Source organism: Perissodus microlepis, chromosome 17 (genome assembly GCF_051167445.1).
Source record: "Perissodus microlepis isolate ML-2025 ecotype Zambia chromosome 17, ASM5116744v1, whole genome shotgun sequence".
Classification (NCBI taxonomy): Eukaryota; Metazoa; Chordata; class Actinopteri; order Cichliformes; family Cichlidae; genus Perissodus; species Perissodus microlepis.
Window position 1 is genome coordinate 13122565 of NC_140477.1, and position 18678 is coordinate 13141242.

An 18678-nucleotide genomic window follows, 5' to 3' on the forward strand; every position below is an offset into this window, starting at 1 on the left:
ACTCCAGTTAGCATATTTTAAAAAAGGATTTATGGACCAGTCAACTGTTTGTGCCAGGTATTGTGAAACAGTGACTTCTTTGTTGCCAGATATTTTCAGTTGTGCAACAGTTCAATGACTGTTACTTAAATCAGATACTTCATCCATGTTTTTGTGTGAAAATACTACCGCCAACTTTAACATCTGCCCATTTTTCTCTGCCAGGGTCATCAATGTGTCTGACAGAGAACTACAGAAGGATTATGGGAAAACACCCCAGTGGGTGACTTGGATCTGTGAACAGCTAACACCGATGAATCAGTGAATCTTCCTGACTGTGACTTTGATGTGGTTCAGATCCAGTTTTGTAGTGAGTGCTACATGTTTTGTGTAATTTCAGAAAGATAATATATATTCTTGTTGTAACACAGATAAAAAGAGGACTAGTGTCTGAAACAACATCAGATTTGGTTTCCTTAGAGAACTGCTTCCTCTTTGTGCTTGAGCTTTACAAACTTTATAAACAGTCATAACCGAAGAGGCGGAGGTCGAGATGTCCTGACTTTGAATCCCTAGAATGGAAAAATCTTCAAAAGAAAGAACTGCAAATTCTGTGACGCAAACCGCGATCTTTTGTTCAACCCAAGCTTTTAAATGTCTTGTCGTTGAAACATTATGCTCTTGCCTATCAAAGACTTTCTGCAGTTGCCAACTTCAGCAAAGCTCGTCTAGAACCTTTATACAACAGTCTAAAGACAATTATGCTGACATTGGCAAGTTATCGCTGCTTGGAAACTGGAAAATCCCACCACACAAGTTGTTCATTGTTGTTAAAATTCCTGTCTGTATTAACAAATGAGAATTTCAGAGTGATATTTGCGGAAAAAAGATCACCGTGTCTGTCAGAACACAACATTAAATGATCTTCTTCTTACTCTAATCAGCTCTTATAGTACATTTCCAAATTTTCTTGCATTTTAATGAAAACATGATGATCTGTGACTCAGCTCCAAAGCCATCAATCACCCGAAACTCTATGGTCCAAGGAGCTCTCATGATGCACATACCTGGGAAACTGATTCATTTAGTTCAATAATATGACTTGCTTATATTTATGTCAAATGTGTTAAGCTTCTACTTGCATTTGGTTGCCATGTGGTTACATACTTTACAGGCTGGCAAAGCAAGCCTGCATATCTGACATTAGGCTTTCATTGCCAGGGTTACTAATACAGACCATTTTAAAGGTGGAAAAGTGGTTGTGACTACACCCTTGTTTTTGTGTGGTCATCTTTCCCATCAGTAGACTCGAGACACTGTAAAGCTATGCAAACCTGGATGTGAAAATGTGAAGTATGTGGAAAGAATGGGGGCAGACTCAAGAGTAAACTTCAACTGATCCAAGAGTAACTGAATGATCTTTTGGCCTGCTGGTAAAATATCCTGGTTCAATCAGTCAGGCAGAGGTTCTGTACCAGAAATGATGGGCTCTATTAGTACAAGATTAGGCTTAGACACAGAATTCTGACCCTTTGCCACAGGTTTTCTGCTGCAGCAGCATTTAGCTGATCAGACATGGCCACTCCAAGAACATTTCATTTCATCCTAGAGTGAAGAACTCCATGAAAGAGAGGGTTTTTTTCTTTTCCTTTTTTTTTTGTTTTTGGAGTGTTCAGTGCACTTTGGAAAGCTTCATGAGAATACTGGGGAAAACTCTGACCACATCTCATCCGTTCCATGGATAGCCGGTCTGCCATTAACCACGGATAAATTATCAGAGTCTGGGAGAGAACAGATGTGGCCAACACCTAATTGGCTCCACCAACACTCCTTTTGTGTGTTAATCCTTTTCTCCTGTCGGTCTGTATTGTCCTTTCTTCGAAAATCAACTTTGCTTTCTCCCCTGCACATAAAAGACAAACGGAACAATATTCATCATTGTTTTGAAGTTGACCTTAGCATGTGTTTTGCACATGACAGGTACTTGAAAGCATTTTCCATCTTTCAGTGAATGCTCCCTTCAGTTCCTGTACAAATTTTTCCAATCACCTGAAAAGCATTCCCGTGGAATATCAAGCATTCATGCCAATTCTATTTCTATCCCATGTGATTTGGGCAATCTACGAATGCTGACGTGTGTGAAGCAATAAGTGAGATAGGATATGTTTACATAGTTATGCTATGAGGTTATTGAGGAACTGGGAGTGAAAAGTAAATGTCTCATATGTCATTTAAAAAAAACAGAAATAGAGGACTACTTCCTTCAAAACTAAAACATACAAACAGCAGTTTATTTTGTCAGTTGTACTAGCAATAAACACTAAAATTAACAAAAAATCTATCCACTGAAGTAGCAAGTAATAATGTTTGTGTTTTCTTTCACTTTCTTCCTTTTTCTGTCACATCTGGTCCAGTAACAAAGTACATGTTCCTACCACACCTCGATGAAATAAACTTAAACAGCTAAAATGGGAAGTTGGACTGCAGCTCCTTTTGGCACACTGAATTATAAATGTGGATAGAACAGAAAAACATTTCTCAGGAGGCAAACATCACCATTAGTCTGTCTTACTGTCATTCTGGTTGGGAACTGCCATCCAACATATACAAAGGAAGTGTTTTGTCTAGTGAAGAGACAATTCCTCTCAGTTTAATTACAATCCACGTTGGTACTTGAACTTCATCTGGCCTGAATTCTTGGTGAAGATAGATGGTTGACCCACTATTCTACAAAAGCCCACATGCTGCTGCCAAAGTAGGGTGTGGACACTGTGATGGCTCATGAGGGACAATTTGGAGACATAACACATGTAAGTGTTTTCTTATGGACGTGTCTGAAAAAGGGGCAGGAAATAGGTCAAACAAAGTTTCTAAAGACACTGTACAGCTGTTACAGAATAATTACTAATGAAAAGCAACACAACAACATTTAACACCATGCTGCTCCTTTACAGTAACTGTTCTTTGTTCCAAGAGCACACTCAGTTATTAAGGTCTATGAATAGATTAAGACTCTTTCCATGTTGTGGTGATGTTCAAGAATTTTCCACTGGATCTGCTAAAAGTTGCACCAGTTATGTCCAGTACTGGTCCAAGTTGGTGATAAAATCAATAGAGCCTGTAGCGGTCTGTTTGCAGTAACTGGGTAGGAACACTTAGTCATGGCAAACACACAGAAACCCAAGTCTGAGGTTCCCAACAATGTCAAAGTCCGAGCTAAATGAAGGGAAGGTATTTGAAAGTCCTAACTGCATTCCAGACTTTAAACCTGTGGGCGTAGACCTGGAAAACGTGATAGCCGGAGGATAGATTTAAAGAAATAATCAGATATTTTGGGAAAAGCATGTATTTGCTTTTTTGGGCAACATTTTTGTGAGTTTACTTTAGCATAACAACTAAAACCACTGAAAAAAAATCACAGAAAAGGGTGGAGTGAGGGCGATAACACTAGCTTTTGAGGTTTGCAAGCTGCACCTGTAGACTGGATGTACCACATAGATCTATAGTTCAACTGAAAGTGAAGAAAACTTCAGCTGGGACTTTTTGCAAGGTGTTAGTACAATTAAAGGCACAGAAAGTGATATTATCTGTTAGTTAGTCATATTAAAATGCTCCAAAAAGGACTAGTATTAAGGGGTCAATTTTAGTGAATTAAAATTAGCTAACTTAAGTCTATAAATGCTAGCAAAAATATAGAGAGGGATAGTAGCTACATATTGGCTATTTTACTCAGTCAAAGGACTCATGTTGGAGTTGGCATGTCAATATCTGTGGTAAATTTTGTAAAAAATAATTTTTTTTTAAACCACCAATAAAATGCATGCAACTGATTGGCTAGTTACTAGTGTTACTTGATTAGGCTGTGTCCTTCATGAAAAAGCAAAAATGCCATTTTGAAAGCCGGCAATGAGGGAAATGGATACACAACAGCAGCAAGTATACCATCAACTCGACGTCCTCCTTTGTTGTAGCATTCATGTTGCATACCAATGACATTATGGGACATTGCTTTAACGACCCATTAGGTGGTAATGGAAAATGATGAAAACTGAGTCAATTTGAGCCACATCAAGTAGGTACTAGTGGAAAAGGGCTACTAGGGCTGCACCCTCTTTCCAACTAATTTCACCTAGCAACAGCTAGCAACTAGACTTGTAGTCAAGACCGCCTAATCCGAGACCAAGACAAGACCAAGACCAGAGGGTATCGAGACCAAGACAAGACCAAGACCAAGACCAAGTTGAGACGAGACCAAGACCGAGACCGAATCGAGACGAGACCAAGACCAAGACCGAGACCGAGACAAAAAAAGTCTTTAAACTGCAGCCAGATGCTGCTTCGTTTACGGGTGTCAGGCATATTTATGTGTTTTTGCTTTCGCACAGCCCTCCTCACCGCTGTCTACTGTCTCACTCACTTACTGAGAGGACAGACGGATGCTCCACTTGACTGTCGCATCTCTCACCCTCTCTGTTTTTCACATAATGATATTATCCTATATCCTCGCATGTGATTGGCCACAATATGGAGTGATTGGAGCATAACTGAGCCACTTTGTGAGAGCTGAGCAGCGAAAGGAAATTAAGTGAGGGTAGAAATGATTGAAAGATTATTATGGTCTGTTTTGAGTTTTGTTCAAAAAAGAATGACTTCATATATATATATACTTCTATATACATATGCAGGACACCTTAAACTAGTTTTTTAATTAAGCAGCAAGGCAGAACAAAGTCGGGCCTCTATCAAGACACAGGGACTAAACCCCAATTCAACCAGACCCAGAACTGATCCGGAATCAAAACAGGACTACAACAGTAAACAAGACAGAACCAGAATCAGAACTAGATGTTAGTAGCACTAAAAATCATCATAGACCTGCACTACACTTATTTTTTAATTCTACCAAAGTACAATATTTAGATTGAGAAATGTTTATATAATTATTTAGCCTTGTTGTGCAAACAAACCTGCATAACTTAATAAATATAGAATTTGAAAAGTAACAAATGGTATCTAAAAAGAAACACTAGGTACATACATGTTCTGATGAGTTTTGGCAAACAACCATTTGACTAACATGTGTGTCTCACCTGCTCTTGTTCCATCTCTGTTCTGTCGTCATTCTCTCTCTCTCTCTCTCTCCCTTTCTCTCTCTCTGTTCCTCTCTCTCCCTCTCTCTCTCTCCCTCTCTCTCTCTGCTCCTCTCTCTCCCTCTCTCTCTGTTCCTCTCTCTCCCTCTCTCTCTCTGTTCCTCTCTCTCCCTCTCTCTCTCTCTCTCTCTGCTCCTCTCTCTCCCTCTCTCTCTCTCTCTGTTCCTCTCTCTCTGTTCCTCTCTCTCTGTTCCTCTCTCTCCCTCTCTGTTCCTCTCTCTCTCTCTCTCTCTGCTCCTCTCTCTCCCCCTCTCTCTCTCTCTCTCTCTCTCTGTTCCTCTCTCTCCCTCTCTCTCTCTGCTCCTCTCTCTCCCTCTCTGTTCCTCTCTCTCTGCTCCTCTCTCTCCCTCTCTGCTCCTCTCTCTCCCTCTCTCTCTCTCTGCTCCTCTCTCTCTCTCTCTCTCTGTTCCTCTCTCTCCCTCTCTCTCTCTCTCTCTCTCTGCTCCTCTCTCTCCCTCTCTGTTCCTCTCTCCCTCTTTGTGCTGACAATCAAGCCAAACACCAACATCATCAAATATACAGTTGAAACCAGATATTTACACACTCTTCAGATAAAAACACAAACACTTTTTTAATTGTAACATCAAATCAGACTAAATGTTTATTTTTTTTAGATTGATAAATATAAAAACATATTTGTTAAGTTTATTCTGAGCCACACTTATGGAGCTCCACAATTCTTTTCCAGGTGTTTTGGTTGACGTCTCTTGATTTTCCCATGTCACAGAAACAGGCTCTGTGTTTTGCCTTATATGCATCCACAGGTGTGCCACCAATTTACTCACATGGACTCTACTAACCTATCAGAAGCTTCTTCAGCTCAGAATGGAATCGTCTGGAGTTTTCTTATTAATTAACAATAAACTTAGTGTATATGTACTCCTAAATTTGATGAAAGTGATTAAAATAGACAGCTCCCTCTTTTTATTCTGACATTTAACTAATTCAAAAGATATTTCAACATTTATTTATCTAAAACAAAAGTTTACTCTAAATTGATGTCTACACTGTTAGACATTTTATTGTATTTTTACATTAACTTACTGGCAACACTATTGCCAGTAAGTTACTGTAATTACTGATCTACAGTATCTTTACTGTTGTGATGTTTTACAGTTCAACCACTTTACTGTAAACATATATTACAGTATAACAGCTTTACTGTAAATGTTGTTTGTGGTAATGCAGCTTTACTGTAAACGTGGTTTACAGTTAGAAAGACTTACCGTGATTAAGTTTTATAGTATCACTGTACTGCAATTGTGGTTTATGGTATAACACTGTAATTGTGTACAGTATAATTTGTTTAGACTGTAATTGTGTTTTACAGCATATAAAATAATATTAACATTCATATTCAATATAAGAACATTTACAAAAAACAATATAATTCAATAAAGTAGTCTCAGAATAGTGAATTAAACCAACATTTATTGTTGATAATTTTTTTTTAACATGAAAAACATTTTTCAACTGAATAAAAACAATGTCAAAATAAATAGAAGCGTACATGAAAACTACACAGTCCTTCACCTTTCTGTGTCTGATTTTTTTAAGGAAAACAGTTTTTCATTCCACTAAAAACAGGACAAACCCACCAGCATGAACATTAGATAAGCTATTACAATTGTAAAACAAAAATTATTTACAAAATGTAATAATTATCAGTGGGTCCCAGGAAATAGAATGTGACATGGGATTTAGATTTCCGTTACCAGGATGGTCGGGTTCAGCGTAGTCTTTATCACCACCTGTCAAAGACACATCATCAATATTCATGTTTGCTCAGGTTATTCACTTGTTCACATCTGTCTGAGATCATTCATACTGTTGTATGGATGTGTGTACAGTATGTATATAATTATCAGCTATGTAAAAGATATTATCATCTCTGTATTCTTACCTAGTTGGAAGTCCTCCATTCAAACTCAGAGAGCCGCTGGAGGAAGGTGGTGATCCGAGGGCTGATGCTTGTAACCTTCCTCTTTACGACACGACCTGTCTTGCGGCTTGTACCAAGTTTTGCAGGGCATTTTGTTCCCATGTCTGGATTGATCCTCACAAAGAACCTTTTAACGGAAAAAAGGCTGCTTTAATTTCAAAATTAAAACATACATTACAGCAATCACCTATATGTTTCTGCAACTGTAGTCAAGCTATCACATATATTTCATTCTTAAATGGTGTAAAGTATTTACCTCTGTATCATCTCCAGTGTGATGGACGCTGACTCCTGATACTCAAGGTTGAAAACGTAGTATGACGCAAAGAAGACAGCAAGGGTGCTGGCAAAGTCATGCATCTGCTCAGGCTCATAAAATACCTTGCCCTCCAAACTGATCATCCAGCGGCTTGCAGACATGAAATTATTCCCTAAAAACAGACAAGAGTCCAATAAGACAATGTGCTCACCCTTACAAATAAGGTTTCCACAAGAATGCTGGATAGCAGGCCTCACACTGTACAAAAATAGAATCCACACGGTTTGCTGCTATTTCTCTTATTATTTATTATGTAATGAAAATTATGATCAATTACAGGAAAAAACTGCCTAATGTTTTGGCATTTTGGCCTGTGCTGAAATGTTAGGCTGTTTTTTCCTGTTGGTCATTGTGTATAATAAATAATAAGAGAAACAGCAGCAAACTGTGTGTATTCTATTTTTATACAATATAAAACAGACAAACCCCTGTTACGTAAGTTGTTGTGGGTACAAATACCACAATAATTACATAGATTTTTTACAAAAATATTACAAGAGGATTGAAACTATTTACTTACCAAGCGCTATTACCCTTGGTGTGATGGGTAAGGTCATCTCTCTCTCAACAGACATCTTGGTGGAAAAAGCCATTAAAACACAAAAGGAACTGATTTGAATGATGATACCCAAAATCATTGAAATATTTTTCCTTTGTTTATGTTGACAGTATTGAGAGTGCATGTGTAAAATTTTAAATATAATTACGTCAGCCAAGATGAAGATTGAGTCCTCTTTTTCTTGGAAGTACTTCATCAGAAGAAGGATGGCTGCTGTGGCGATCTGGTTGTGGTTCAGCTTTGCACTGTCGCACTCACGTAGCAGATGTTCAATCTCCTTGTTCCACTGAAGTCTCTGGCTTTGAAAGAAGTTCAAAATTCTCCTTCCTTTCGTAAGAAGGGCTTCACTGAGACGTGTCTCTACCTCAATATCTGTGAGTGTGTGGAAGAGAGTGCAGAGGCCTCTTTTAGTAAAAAGAAATGGCCAATGCTCTTGAACCTCACATAAGGTGGGGGCAGGCCAAGAATTAAGCATGTGCCTCTGGTAAATATAAGTCAAAGACATATAAGTATTTACATCTGTTGTTTCAATTGCTTGAGGACCTGCTGATCTGAAGACAGTTGACATAGTCTGTCTTTTTGTCTCCAAAGTTTCAGTCGTTTCTCCTTCTGGTAGGGTTGTGGGTTGCCAGTTGATGCAACCATAGCTATCAAGTTCAGATCTCCCCCTTTTGATGGCAACATCACCCTCATTGTTTTCCCTGGTAGACCTTTTTCTTGGCTTTTTAAATGGAACCTATGAAACAATAAACCACAGTTGAGATTAGAGCAGGCTAACCTGCATGAGAAACTTCAAAACTGGGTTAGATTGTTTTAGCAGTCTTTAAATTTCCAAAAAATTTTGTCTACCTTTATTCTCACTAAATATGTCTTTTTACCTGCTGTTTTGTCTTGTCTCTCAAAGAACTCAGGCTACATCACACTGTCAGCGCGGCCAGCAAGGGCAGGAGGACAGCAATGCACCACACTGGGCGGGAAAAGACAGAGAGACAATTGTTAATTTAATGTTGCATTTATTTAACCCTTGAAAAATATATTTACATAAGTAAATAAAAGAAAAAAAACACACAACCCATCTTTTCCAGAATAATTCAACTAATTGCTCTTTTGACCAACCTAACACAGACGTTACATGGTTTTCCTATGAAAAAGACCCTGGAAGACGTTGTATTAAAGGAAAAAAACATGCTCTCCCCTTCCCACTTAAAAAAATAATAAATATTAAACTTAGGTTGGAGTTCCTCGCGCCACCAACCTAATGTTATATTAACTTTTTAATGTTGTGTACTGCAGCTCACACAAAATTAAATAAAGCAGGCTAACCTACATGAGCAAGCTCAAAACTGGATACGATTGTTTTAGCAGTCTCTAAATTTCCAAAAAAAAAGTTGTCTTTCTTTATTCTCATTAAATGTGTATTTTTACCTGCTGCTTTGTCTTGTCTTTCAAAGAGCTGAAGCTAAATGTCCCACTGTTAGCGTGGCCAGCTTCTCAATAGTCATAGAACAGAAGCGCAGGAGGACAATGCACCACACTCGGCGGGAAAAAGACAAAGACTGTCGTTGCGCCTGTGTTCCTCGCCCCTCCCCGTGGAAAATATATATCTAAATATATATTTAAATAAGAAAAGAAAAAAAACACACACAACCTATTTTTTCCAGAATAATTCAGCTAATGTGCTATTTCGACCAAGCTAACACCGATTTTAAGCCCCCCCCTCCCCCACACAAAAAATATATATGCTCTTAAAAATTAATAAACGAGTATGTTAGGTAGGAGAGTCCTTTGCATTACCTTATGACGTCCCGTTTGCAGTTTCCACACAGAGGTCCAACAATAACAAGGTGCAAAATCTTTTGTCCTCTCGAGCATATCGTAAGGAAGAGTTAAGAAAGTTGGCCTGTCTTTCCTCTCCTGTCAATCACTGGATCACAGGTCATGTCAGTCAGGATATGGAGTGGTGGTTGGTAGAGGTAGGTGGGTGGGCGGGGCCAGCATGCATTCAGTGTGTGTTTCACTAAGTTGGGTTGACTAGTTCCCAGAAGAGTTCTGTACATGTTGCACGTTCAGTAAATGAGCAATTCAGTTACTGCTCGACTGAGAAGCCTCCGCCAAATTATTACAATATTCTCCACTGACTGAAGTTCGCCTTTCTGCGTCTTTTTTAAATAACTTTATTCACTACTTGTCACAAGTACAAAATTACACAAAAACAGACAGCAGCAACAACCTAAGTGAAATCCAACAACAGAATAGTGGCAAGTAAAAAAATTAACAAAAGGAAGTGTGAATCTTGTTCAGGGTTAATCAGAGATAAGTGATGGAGATGCAGCAATGTGAATTCTGCTTTTTTTATTTGTAGTTAACCTTATAGTCTTTACATATGAATGGAAGTCAATTAAGAAAACACAGAATTTTGGGAGAGATTTGGAGAACCTTGCTTTATAAAATTTCCCTACAAGGAGGCCTTTCTGCATTCTTTTCCCTCTCCCCAGGAGCAGCTGTCACTTGAATTGATCTCTATGGCAACGCAGTGGCAAGCACACATTTGCAGCAGCTGTGCATGTGCATACAACTGCATGCAGCAGATTAGATGATCAGAATTCTTGAACCTTTCACACAGGCAAGTCCCCTAAAAAGTCAAAACCATAATACTTTCACTGGTATCATACTGACAAATGGCATAGGTTGGAGGAAAATCTGGAAATGGTTGGCAGTGAAAGAGTTAAAATGTAATGCACTATTGCAACCAACCACTGAAAGAGTAAAAATACACAAACAGTATGATGAACCATTCAAATCACATAATACAGTAGCACTACTGCTAATGTGTTAACGGTAGGTATAACTACTACCGCAATTTTAAAAAATACAGTAAGTAAATGTAAATAACCTTAATATACCCATAATGCAAAGCAAATTACAGTAATTAACTGTAGAAATGTTTTCAGGTAAGTTACTGGGCATTTTGTGGTATTTTACTGTGAAAAATACAGCAAAGGTTAACAGTGTAACAGTAAAAAAAAGTTTTTATGTTTTCTCCCTAAAGCAGCGGTCTCCAACCTTTTTTGCGCCACGAACCGGTTTATGCCTGGTTTATTTTCACGGACCGGCCTTTAAGGTGTCGCGGATAAATACAACAAAATAAAACTAGTACCGGTACCGAAAAAAAGAAGATTTATTCATAACACACGTGAAAAGACCCAGGAAAACCGAGTTAACGATCAAAACGATAACAAAATAACACTGAAAACCGATAAAAACCCTGAAAACCATACATTTCACACCTGAGCCTCAACTCTCGCGGCCCGGTACCAAACGACTCACGGACCGGTACCGGTCCGAGGCCCGGGGGTTGGGGACCGCTGCCCTAAAGTGTATGTAAATATCTGGTTTCAACTGTGAATATACTGCTGTGTACTGAAATTCCTCTTGTTTTGCATAGATATACTGAACAACATCCAAAGCATAATATATAAAATAACATCTACCTGAGTTTTTTCTTTGAAAGAAGCTCCTTATGTCCATTGTTGTGTTCATCAGTACACAATTGAAACCGATTTAGTGAGTTTGTTTAGCCGTGGAGGGTAACAACTGAAAATATGAAATGTAAGCTAAGACTCTCTAAAAAATCAGCATTGCTGTTCGGCTTTTTATTTATCCATTTGTTGATTCACTCGAAGAGCAAGTAACGCAACCAAGTGATCAGTTTGATATCAATCTTTTGTGATACACCGTCATATTTACATTATTAGTTCAGTACGAATGATTTGCTTTGGTACCTGGTCAAACTTAAGCTCTCCTCTGTCTGCAGCAAACTCGCAGACAGCAGCTTCTCCCCCCTCGCTCACATGGGTGCTGTGCTCAGTCGCCTAGTGCCTGAGCTCGGATCATACCAAAATTAGGGGGAATTTACGACGGTGCGCTCTGTGCTTCGTGTGTTGTTTTTGTTTTATACAGTTGTCAGTCAGGCATCTAACTAACAAATTACACTCCAAAAGACCCCATGCTTCTGAAAAAATGACACGGGCTTAAGCCCAGTAAGTCACCCCCCCGCTCCGCTGATGGTTGACTCCAAATCTCCTGAACACTATGTCGATTTGAGAACGCAAGACCGAAACAGCGAGACCGAGACCAAGACAAAAGTCTGTCGAGACCAAGACAAGACCAAGACAAAAGTCCGTCGAGACCAAGACCGAGACCAAGACAAAAGTCCGTCGAGACCAAGACGAGACCAAGACCACGTAAAAGTGGTCTCGAGACCGGTCTCGAGACATCCAACTCTACTAAGACGTCAATGACCTTTCCCTAGTTCTGTGTGACTCAGACAGCAATTGGTGAGTTTTGGTGGATGGACTTTGAGGCAGAGTGAGGCTCCCAGTGTGTGCAAAGCTAAAACTGTTGACAAAAACCAGCTGTTTTTGAGCAAAGCAGTGTTCCAGTATATACTCTGGACCAAATGAGAACGAGTTGCCCAAGATTTTGACCTGAGGGGAGCAGTGGGACATTTTTCCATTTTTATTGTAATCATGTTTGCAGTAGTGTTCTTTGCACAAATAGTGTTTTTCTCTATCAGCATCCTGCTGTGTTTGGGCCTCCTGTTGTTCAGATTCAGGAACATTTTAGTCTTATCTTGCTGACAGCTTGTTTATAATCTGCCCTCCACTGTCTGGCGAGGCTGATGGAGATACTCTATTTCACGTAACGCTTTATTTGGACTATGTTGAAAAATACTAAAGATATTTGACATTTTGGGAAATAACTGACCCCACATTCACATGTGCGCTGGTCAAACAGGATCTCTGTTGGACTGCTGCATTAAATATTGCTACTATCCATTACTGTGTCTGTGTATGTGTCTCAACATCTGTTTATCTCATTACTTTGCAGATGTGTTTTCTCCAAAGTAACAGAGTTGGCTGACTAACACCCAAACTTAGCTCATTATGTCCTGTTGTAAGTTCATATTCTGTGTTTTCAGCTGATGAATTACTTTAAAAAACTACATCCTCGGTAACTTAGAACTTTCTGTTTTCCTAATATTGCTATATTAGAGCTCTTTACAGCTATAAACACTCTTCAAACGAATACAGTGACAGTCAGGCACAGACTAGTGCTTATTAGGTGGATTGTCTCTCCCATTCTAAGCTGACAATGCCACGGCAGGGTTTGACTGTTAATGTGTTTCCCATGCACACACTTTCTGCTTCAGCCTTACCAAATGACACTCGAGAGCCCTGGACTGCCTGCTGAATACATCACCCATTTTACAGCCACTCTTTTCCACTAAAACTCTCATACTGCTACTATTTTCCAAGGTTTCTAAGTATTAATCTACATTTAGTGTGAATAAATACTGCATTTATACAAAATAAGTTAATGCAACATTTGAGAAGCAAGTAAGTTAGACATGGCGGGACAAAGCAATGCAATATGTATGGCATTATTATTAGTTAGCAACTGAAAATCAGCATTTTGTTGATGGATGGCTTCAAAGCTGATACACATTGGCAGTGCCTACTCTTGTGCAACAGGACAAATTCCAGTTTTACAAAACACACCTAAGGAAAAATGTCACAAATCTACCAATCTGTAGCCTTATCCATCCCGGCCTTCCTTCTTTTGATATCTAACCTTAACACAAGCCAAGTTTTGCGTTATAAACACTATTCAAGCATCAACTGCGCCAACATTCCCTTCAGTCGCATCAAATCTTTACCCTAATTCATCTCATGATAGCTGTTAAGAATAGACTGAAATGTTAGGACAGATTCACCAGCTCTTAGGAAGAAAGACTGACAGGGCAGTTTAAACAGATGGTGCAGAAGTCCTGGACACTCCCTTCAATTTGGTTTGGACAGACATCAAAATGGACCGTTGGGAACATTTGAATTTGTAATGTGGTTGTAATCGGTTTGTATATCTTCACTGGTCATTGAATAATTCATTTAGTAAGAATTCTGTACATCGTGCCTCATACGCTCCTAGTATTTTACTCCCGATATGTTTTTTTTTTTTGTTTCTTTTACTAGAGGAAATTAACAAATCTTCGCATGCAAACATTAATTCTTGTGCTGGGATGAATTGCAAAGTGCACTGCCATGCTTATTTGAAATGTGATGTGAGTATTTCTGTCAGAAATACTTTTTGTGGTTTACCCATCCTCCCGAATTGCTGACTATATCTTCTGCCATAATGGATTACTGGAACATCCCAGTGAATTACCATCATTGGATTCAGACCATTAGAGATCATGTCTAATGTGCTGCTTCTTGGGGGAAAAATTAAAGGCATACATTTAAGGAATAAATGTTTGATATATATAAAAAAAAAACAACTGCTAGATAAAGCTATTGCTGCTGTTTGTATTTCACCCACCATTAAACCTTTTTATACTAAAAAACTTAAACTTTACTATAACTGCCTTCACTTGCTGCTTGTTTGTGGGTCTTTCTGTATTCAGTATTGTATTTAATAAAAGCATGCTATATTATGGACTGAATTTGAGCAGCCCTGTATACTTCATACTTCCCTGCTGTTTCTATCAGCAGTCACATCATCGATATGTGTTATGATGTGTTATTCATCAGATCATAAGCTGTTTCTCTCCTTCTCCATTACAAGTTAATCTTGGTTTTGTCTGTCCAAAGAATTCTTTGCATAATCGTGTGGCTCTTGTAGACGTTTAGTGTAACCAGTGGTTGGCGCCTAGTTGTAAACCCTCTGTATTTCATCCATGGAGGTACTATCTCTTGATTGTAGACCTTTACAGTGATACACTGTATTTCTTCAAGAGTGCTCTTGAGTTTGTGAAGTTGTTTTTTTAAGTATGAAAATCTGACATTGTGCACGTTAGTTGTCTTCTGTGGTCTTCCAAGCCTTTTGGTGGTACTGATCTGACTATTCCCTCTTCTTGATTTGCCCACTCCTGAAGTTTTCGTGTCTCTCCTGTCAAATTATTTTTGAGACTCTGAAAAAAGGAAATGCATTAAACTGGTTCTAGTTCCTAAACAGTTAACCTAAAAAAAAAAAATCTGTAAACCCCCAGTTTACAGATTAAAGCTGAAAGTCTGCACTTTAATCACATGTGGATTATCTGATTTAAAATCTACAAAAAATTGTTTCTTTGTCCAACACTTTTTGGGCCTATCTGTATCCCAGGCTACTTAATGCTGTAGTGTTATGAAAGGTTTGTCCTCCATGAATATTATCACACGCACACATAGTAATCGAGTTGATGAATATTAGCCCTGTGGGCAAAATAATGAATTTCAACCAAAGGTAGAACAATATCGGAAAAATGTTGTTTTGCCTCATGTGCATGGAATATAAAATGTGTATAAAAGACATACAACCCTTAAATGCCTACACATTGTCTGGTGTTGTGTGAGGTTAATGGTATATTAATAAAGCTGTCACTGAGACACACCGGCATGTAGTATTTAGCTCATACAGTGTTTTGTGGATCATCTGACTCTGTAAATACACCACAGTGTTAACGCTTAACTTCATTTTGTTTCCATGACTTGAAGGTTGAGCGGAAAATATTTGTGTAGCTCTCAAAGCTTGGTTCACTATAAAGCTTGGCAGCTAACATATCTGTTTAAAAGCAAGCGGCTCTGGAAGGGTCAAACTTCGTTGGCAGACAAGAGAGCTGCTTGGCTGCTCACCTCAGCTCAGTTAATCAAAAACAGACTGAAATGGAAAGAAAAAAATGCCCACCAAACACATGCAAGCCCATACGAAAGATTAATGAAGTCTCTCAAACACCCAGTGGCCATTTGTACTTTGAGAAAAAACATTCAAGGCGGGACGCTTGCACACAGTTAACCCTGTATCCACTGCAGATTTGTGGATGTGAGTAATAGCCACTTATATTCCTTCACCATTATTTAAAAGCAGCACAGATTACACGCCAAAAAAGTGTTCACCCTGTGAAAATGTTGCTAATAGTTGAGCAGAAAATAAAGCAGCTTTGGTCACGCTTTTGTTTAAGCTCACAATGAACTCAAACCAAATTGGATAAAATAAAAGTTAATTGTGTAATTAACTAAGAAAAACAATAGGTCAGCTTGACCTCCTCACCACCACAATATTTTATTGCCTTTTTAATGACACCACCTTGATACACTGGTGTGGTTTAAAAATGATAAAAATCTTTTCCTTTGTTTTCTACCTCAAAGCGTTGGATCAGAAAAGTGTTTTTTATTGTTCTTTTGTGGTGTTCCACAATAAAACACCTGCCAACTGATGGGTGTATTTTCTTCTAATGAGCTTAAACTCTGTTGAATCAAACCACTAAAATTTAGCTATCGTTGCCATTGTTCTCACTTTTTGCTGCAATAGTCAATTTAAAACTGCTGCCTTAGTAGAAATGCATTGGCTTTTTAAAAAACATTAGTGTACATTTGTTGAGACAAAGATATCCTGTCATTTAAAATACAGTTTACAGACAGGCTTGTCAGTGCTTTTGTTTTTAAGGAAAAAAAAAAATTTAGTCTAATCCCACACACTGTTGTCAGGGTTCCTGGGTCGTTGACCCAGTGCTTTCAGTTTTGTTCATGTTCAGTTTATTTTGCCACTTCCATGTTCTCACTTCCTGCTTTTCCTGTGTCAGCTCGTCTCGTGTCATTAGCCAGATTATGTTCAGCTGTGTACTCACCGGTCTCTCATTATCATCCTCATCAGTCTGTGTATTTAAGCCCTCTGTTTCCACTCGTTCACGGTCGTGTCATTGATGTCGATGTCGTCTCTCCGTATGTATGTTCAGTTCAGTCAGCCAGCCAGCCAGCCAGTCAGTCAGTCAGTCAGTCCTTCGTTCCTGCCCTGTTCATCCACGATTCATAATAAACCATCTTCAGTTCTTCACTCTCCACGAGTCCTGCGTTTGGGTCATTTCCTCGCCTCCACACACGACACTCCTGACAACTGTCAGGAAAAAACCAACAGTAAAGTTCATTTTCTATCCCTACAGGTGCAATTTACCCCCCAGGGATAATTATTATTGAACAACAATCTCATTTTTGCATTTCCAAAGGCTAAAAGGGCAAATATTTTATTCCAAGGCAACAAATGGTACATTTTTGCATTATTTCTTTTAGCAAAAAATCAGAAGAAAAATCAGTCTTTGACTTAATACAAAAGAAATAAATAAAATCTGTTAGTTTAACTCTGAAATGATCATTCTTTACAGTAAAAAGAAAAGAACTGAATCCATAGCAAGCTTTTGTATCTGTCTTTTATATCAGTGGCCTGTCATCTCACAGCACCGTGTTCGTGACTTGATGAAGTTGACAAAGGGTGATGATGTGAGAGACATAAAGATGTGATAAATGTGAATCAATTTGTTTAAATTATATAAAATCAATTATAATTAAATATTTTTTGATACCATTTGATTAAAGACTTGGCTTTTTGTAAAGTATAAACTGTAAGGGAACATAACAGTAGCTAAGAGTGTTCTGCCCACTGGTAAGCACCTGTACCCCTAAAAGTATGGTGAGGTTCCTTATTTTCACAGATTTCTCAGCACATCAAACATTTGTAGATTTACTCATTAGCTGAGCTCAGCCACTACATTCATCTACCATAATTGATTAATGCTCACCTGAAATTAACAGGCTGTGATTTGGTTAAGTTCTGAAAATGCCTTCAGTTCTGGTTGTGCTGATAAGACTGGACGTGTAGCTGGAAGTTCCAGCCCAGCCTTGTGGCAATATAGCCGGCGTGCCCTTTTAAACCTCGAGGTTCAAATTCAGAATGCATAAATGTTTAATTTGGCACGAAAGCAAACTGAAAACACAGCAGAATAAGCTTTGTTAAATATCAAAAGATCAAATCAATTAAAACTGATTTGTTCCCAAGGTTCCATATGAATAATCCATTTTTTATGCCATATGTTGCACTTCCTTAACCTAATTCCGCTTCTTCGATTTAAAACTGTGTAATACAACTGAGTCAATATTCTAATACAAAAGCTTTCAGCAACTTTGTGACAACTTTGCAACTACAATACATGAATGATTTTATAAATCAAAACCTGAGCAGTGCAGAGAGTACTGAATCTCTGCTGCACATCAACTCTTATTTGTCCTTTTTTCTACTTTATTGTACAGAGCAGGTTAGTAAAGGCTTTTTAACCTAAGAAACAAAATTATTAATGTTTTAACAGCACTGCTCAGCAACCAGGCGTCTGTGTTTGCCGATTCCATCGTATCCCTCTCCTCTATTACAGGATGTGATGTCTTGATGACTTGGCTGATCGTGTGTTCCGTCTTTCACTTCATTTTCTGCCACACAGGAGTCTGTCTCCATGGACACCGAAAGTCCTGCCGGCCCTGAATGAGCACGTTTGTATCAAAACACTTCTTGAGCATGTTTCCGTCGTCTGTGTGACTCATGTGAGGGCCGAGGTGAAATGCAGAATGAAGGAGACATCTATTTGAAAAGACTTGTGCATTGTTGTGACGATAGGTGGCTCACCTTAATATGGACTAATTTGCAAGGAACATGAAAAAAACAAAAACAAAAATCTGATTTAGCACCCATCTCTTCTTTCACTTTGTATTCATCCATCTTAGTTTCAATTTCCCACAGTACTTTGAGGAACAACCTCTTACCAAGAGATGATAAATGACATCTTCCCTCTATACACTACCAATGCCACAGTTACTCACTATTTGTGCAGCGGCACAGCACCCATCTCACCATTAAGGCTGGCAACTGAGTT

At 38.6% G+C, this 18678-nt stretch overlaps 1 protein-coding gene across 1 annotated transcript; it reads right to left on the bottom strand.

Moving 5' to 3' along the window:
- Nucleotides 1-6629: 6629 nt before the first annotated feature.
- LOC146369289 (uncharacterized) lies at nucleotides 6630-10921 on the bottom strand. The gene is made up of 6 exons (XM_084911060.1): nucleotides 9744-10921; nucleotides 8828-8916; nucleotides 7911-8685; nucleotides 7328-7502; nucleotides 7033-7198; nucleotides 6630-6880 (listed from the first exon to the last, which is right to left on the bottom strand). The coding sequence occupies exons 3-5, from the start codon at nucleotides 8515-8517 to the stop codon at nucleotides 7033-7035; spliced, it is 948 nt and encodes a 315-aa protein (XP_084767186.1). The 5' UTR covers nucleotides 8518-8685; nucleotides 8828-8916; nucleotides 9744-10921; the 3' UTR covers nucleotides 6630-6880.
- Nucleotides 10922-18678: the final 7757 nt, after the last annotated feature.